We start from the raw sequence: 5556 nt of genomic DNA, 5'->3' as shown, positions 1-5556 counted from the left end.
TGAAATGCCCAATTCCTGTCCTACCACACATCTCTACTCACAGGGTCCCGACAGCTATGAACAGGAAAACACTACCTAAATGAGAAACAAATGCCACTTTATTCATAACTGAGGCAGTACTCTATAATCCATAGGCAGGGATCTGATAAAAACTGAACTGAGTCTCTCGCAAGGGTGGAAGCCAAAGACCGGGTTGAGGAGAGGCTGGTCAGACTTTGGCACTGCACATGGGAGGTAGTATCTTCTTGGGATATTTGTATTACTCCGGAAAGGTGAGAAAAGCAGCTGGTGTGCAATAAGAAAAGCAAGGCCAAGAGCCCAGGCAGGCTCAGCAAGTGGCTGCCTGCATTCTGGTCCCAGTGTCAGGCCTTCTGAAGACAATATACTGCTTTTTTTTTTTTTTTTTTTTTTTTTTTTTTTTTTTTTTTGAGATGGAATCTCGCTGTCAACAGGCTGGAGTGCAGTGGTGCGATCTCAGCTCACTGCAACCTCCGACTCCCAGATTCAAGCGATTCTCCTGCCTCAGCCTCCCAAGTAGCTGGGACTACAGGCGCGCGGTGCCATGCCCAGCTAATTTTTGTATTTTTAATAGAGACAGGGTTTCACCATGCTGGCCAAGATGGTCTCGATCTCTTGACCTTGTGATCCGCCCCTCGGCCTCCCAAAGTGCAGGGAGTATAGGCATGAGCCACCACTCCTGGCCCATACTCTCTGCTTTAATTCTGAGCTACCAATCAATACACATTTTTTATAAACACCCCCTTTTGATTTAAGCTCACTTGTGTTTGTTGCCTGCAACCAAGAGACCACTGAGGAAACTGGTTCAGCATCAATCATGTCGTCCTGACTGCATTCCCAGCATTAGAATAGCACTGGCCACAGTTGGTGGGTAATCCACACTTGCTGAAGGAATGAGGGGTATGTGCACTGGTCCTAAAGAATAGGTCCAGTCTGTTTAATTCAGAAGTTACAATCAAATTTATATCATACTTACTCAGTATGCAGTAGTACCCAAAGGGCTACTGTGAATCCCAAAGTGAATATGGAGATTTGCTGAAACTAACCTTAAAGCGACCACTAAAGCTATGCCTAATAGCAACATGAAAGAAATATAAATCTACATTAACTAGTTTCAGGAAATCAAGCTTATGGAAGCTCTATGTGAAATTTCACAGCAATCTTTCACTCATGCAAATACAGAGGAACACCTCTGGAAAATGCAGATAGTAGGCCGGGGACTGTGGCTCACACCTGTAATCCCAGCACTTTGGGAGGCTGAGGCAGGCGGATCACAAGGTCAGGAGATGGAGACCATCCTGGCTAACACGGTGAAACCCTGTCTCCACTGAAAACACAAAAAATTAGCCGGGCATGGTTGCGGGCACCTGTAGTCCCAGCTACTCGGGAGGCTGAGGCAGGAGAATGGCATGAACCTGGGAGGCGGAGCTTGCAGTGAGCCGAGATCGAGCCACTGCACTCCAGCCTGGGTGACACAGCAAGACTCCGTCTCAAAAAAAAAAAAAAAAAAAAAAAAAGAAAACGCAGATAGTTTCCTTCAATAAAATATTTATTGCATATTATTAGTGATTATGTTTTACAGCAAATTTAAATACATATACTTTTCACAAACACAAAATGGGAATCAAGGCAACTATCAAATTTAAATGTTGAACCAAGCCCTGGTTTTCAGAATTCAGCAGCCAGTCATGGTTCTGTGCCAGGGCCACCAGTCCACGATTTCCAATAGTTGAGGATCTTTTCTGTATTTGGAACAAAATCTTCTTTATATGTGACAACTGTTTCCACATAAAATCCTTTTGGGCGTTCAGAGAGTTCACTGGGTACTTCACTTGTTGAGCCATCCTTTTGGTCTACTTTATCACCATTAAGAGAAAAAAAAAAAAGAACACCTGAATTATTAACTTAGAAAGCAGTCATTAAAGTCAGAAATTAACTAAGGTAAGAATTACATCCACTCTCTCCAACCCCAATAATGAAGGAAGGAATGAAAAGGAAGGGAAAAGAAAAGAAAAGCCGGGTGCGGTGGCTCACGCCTGTAATCCCAACACTTTGTGGGGGCCGAGGCAGGTGGACCACCTGCGGTCAGGTGTTTGAGACCAGCCTCGCCAACGTGGTGAAACCCCATCTCTACTAAAAATACAAAAATTAGCCGGGCGTGGTGGCATGGGCCTATAACCCCAGCTACTGGGGAGGATGAGGCAGGAGGACTGCTTGAGTTGGGAGGTGGAGGTTACAGTGAGCCGAGATAGCGCCAGTGCACTCCAGCCTGGGCGACAGAGCTAGACTCCGTCTCAAAAAAAAAAATAAAACAATTCGCCGGGCAGCAGTGGCCTGCGCCTGTAATCCCAGGTACTAGGGAGGCTGAGGCAGGAGAATCGCTTGAGCCCGGAGACGCAGGTTGTGGTGAGCCGAGATCATGCCACTGCACTCAAGCCTGGGCGACAGGGTGAGACCCTGTCAAAAAGAAAAAAAAAACAACGAAAGAAAGAAAACATAAGCATGGACATTAAAATATTTTTACTTTATATATAAATATAAAGTATTTTTACCATATATTACATATAAAGTAAATATAAAATATTATATATAAAAATTTCTTTTTTTTTTGGTAGAGATGGGGGTCTCCCCGTGTTGCCCAGGCTGGTCCCGAACCCCTGGGCTCAAGCAATCTCCCACCTCGGCCTCCCAAAGTTATGGGATTACAGGCGTGAGCCACTGCACCCGGCCAAAATGTTTTTAAATGCTTAAATGCTGGACACATGTACTTTCAGGCCACTGACAGCTTCATCACCAAATGTAATCTTCAGCATAGTTTTTACACAACAACTTTACTGAGATATAATTAACATATACGATTAACCCACTTAAAATATACAATTTAATTTTTTTAGTATATTCAGATTTGTGCAACCAGCACCACAATCAATTTAAAAATATTTTCATCCACAAAAGGAATCCATACCTTTGGCAGTCATTCCCCAACTCCCCAACCCCTCAGCCCCTAGCAACCACACTAATCAACTTAATGTCTCTGCAGATTTCCAGCATATTTTTCAAAGCTGAGAGACTTTTCTCCCTTTGCGCCTAGTAACTGGAAGATTTTAATACGCCTTGGCTGCTAAAAGTACTGAAATTGCTCGCCATATACGATGAGGGACAGTAGTACTGAAGCATCACTCTTTAAAAATCACCGGCCAGAGTCTCTGAAAGTCCACCTTGCACTTTACACAGATTCCTCCAATTCTGAATATAGGGACGGCCCTATCCAGTAAATGATACAGATTTAGGTAACAATATTTACAAGGTATTAATAATTCCTGGCGTCTAGTTCTTTGCAGATTCCATTATAACAAACGGCTGTTAGCACCCGTTTCAATTAGTTTTCCAGAATAAACCTGGGAGTTAAAGGACAGGGAAGTTGTTTCCATGACCTCCGGGGAACTCTCCATCGAAGGCCATGTGTTCCCGGGCAGGCCCCGCCGAAGAGCCCTACCTGACGACTTCGCCATTGTCCGGCCGTAGTAAAGCAGTGAGCCCAACACAGACCAGGTGCCGATCCCGTAGACCACCGACATCCGCCGGTACCAGGCCGTGAACTCATTTCGATACATGGGTACGCCAGCGAGTGCTTCGATTCTCGCAGGCCCACGGCGGAGGCGGGACTTCCGGTGAGGGCGTCGCTGCGGTCCCTGCCGCCGGAACCATTAAGGAGCCGCCAGTTTTCAGCGTCCGCTTCCGGCTCTGCCCCGATGCACCTTGGGGCCTCTGGTCCGGAAAGTCGCTCGGGTGTCCGGACTTTCGGGTGTAGAACTGTAGGCGTGCGATACTTTTTACCACGTGACGAGGACTAAATGACAACTTAGAGGAGAAGCTTCTCACTTGCAAAATTGTAATGCCTTCGTGGGCTCCAGACGGTATCCGAAAAGGTTACTTCCAATTCCTCTTCCAGTTTTCAGATTTGCAGGGATACCGCTTGTCTCTCCCCGCAACTCTTCTTTTCCCCCATTTTTCTTTCCGGAACTCTGGGTGAACTTTAAATACTTCCAGGCCAAAGCTAATCCCTCCACTAGGCTCTGGGTACTATTTTTTCCTGCCTCAGGGGCCTTTCCCCTCATTGACACCCTAAGTCCTCCCCCATCTTCATTATTGACGTTTATCCTTCATACAAACGTGCCCATGTCTCAAAAACAAAAAATCTCCTTCGACTCCGACCACCCACCTCCAGCTTTTGTCTTATGCATACGTTTTTTAAAGCAAGATGCCCTCAATAGACTGAACAACTTAAGAGCAAGTGTGATGTGCTTGGCACAAGGTAGGCTCGGTAAATTAACGTTAAGTACTTTTCAGCCACACTCAAACTTGGTTTCAAAAGCATTTGCCACCACTGACCCCACCTGCACCTTTCATGGCTTCAGAAACATTTTCCCTGGTATCCTTCAGGGTTCTTTTCACCTTGCCCACCCTTTAAAAACTGATGTTCTGCCCTACAGAAATAGATACAAAACTTAACTCTGAATGGATCGCTGACTTAAATGTAAAAGCTAAAACTATTTAATATAAGCCTAGAAAAAAACCAGGAGAATATGTTTGCCATCTTGGAATAAGCACAGAATTCTTAGAATAAAAAAGGCATCCCAAACGGGGTGGCTCATGCCTGTAACCCCAGCACTTTGGGAGATAGAGCAGGGAGGATTGCTTGAACCCAAGAGTTCCAGACCAGCAAGGCCAACATAGTGAGACCCCATCTCATTTTATATATATATATGCATAAAGCAAAAATGGATAAATAGGGCTTTTAAAAAAAATTAAAATTTTTGCTCTTTGAAGGTCACAGTTGAGAAAATGAAAAGCCAAGCCACAGAATAAAATATTCACAACATATATCTAACAAAAGGACTTGGATCCAGAATATATGAGGACCCTTTACAACTCAGTTATAAAAATACAACCCAACTAAAAACCAGGCAATAAATTTGAATAGAACGAAAGAAGATATACAAATGACCAATAAGCACAGTAGCATCATTAGTCATCACAGAAATGGACATTAAAACAATACAATAAGAGACCATTACACACCTACTAGAATGGCTAAAATCAGATTGAGAATGCCAAGAGCTGTAAGGATTTGGAATAATTGGAACTGTTATTGATGGGAACATAAAATGTTACAATCTCTTTGCAAAACTTAGTTTTTAAAAAGTTGAACATATGCCTACCATATAACCCAGGCATTCCGTTTCTAGTTATCCATGAGAAATGAAAACCTGTGTCTACACACAGCCATGTACATGAATGTTCATAGTTTTATTCTTAATAGGAAAAAATAGGAACCACCCCAATACCCATCGAGTAAATGGCTAAACAAAACGTGGGATACCACTTGGCAATAAAAAGGAACTACTGGCTGGGTACGGTGGCTCACACCTGTAATCCCAGCACTTTGGGAGGCCAAGATGGGTGGGTCACCTGAAGTCAGGAGTTCGAGACCAGCCTGGCCAACATGGTGAAACCTTGTCTCCACTAAAAATACAA

The 5556-nt window shown here is 44.0% G+C and overlaps 1 protein-coding gene across 2 annotated transcripts; it reads right to left on the bottom strand.

The window, feature by feature from the left end:
* Positions 1-1549: 1549 nt before the first annotated feature.
* SMIM26 (small integral membrane protein 26) lies at positions 1550-3707 on the bottom strand. Of its 2 annotated transcripts, none has more exons than XM_031004911.3 (2): positions 3515-3707; positions 1550-1871 (listed from the first exon to the last, which is right to left on the bottom strand). In XM_031004911.3, the coding sequence occupies exons 1-2, from the start codon at positions 3630-3632 to the stop codon at positions 1705-1707; spliced, it is 285 nt and encodes a 94-aa protein (XP_030860771.2). In that variant the 5' UTR covers positions 3633-3707; the 3' UTR covers positions 1550-1704. The 2 variants fall into 2 exon arrangements, with proteins under 2 accessions (XP_030860771.2, XP_030860770.2); XM_031004910.3 differs by having other exon boundaries at positions 1550-1874; positions 3515-3706.
* Positions 3708-5556: the final 1849 nt, after the last annotated feature.

Source organism: Gorilla gorilla, chromosome 21, assembly GCF_029281585.2.
Source record: "Gorilla gorilla gorilla isolate KB3781 chromosome 21, NHGRI_mGorGor1-v2.1_pri, whole genome shotgun sequence".
In the NCBI taxonomy this organism is placed as follows: Eukaryota; Metazoa; Chordata; class Mammalia; order Primates; family Hominidae; genus Gorilla; species Gorilla gorilla.
The sequence above is the reverse complement of the archived record's forward strand: the minus strand, read 5'-3'. Positions and strand labels throughout refer to the sequence as shown.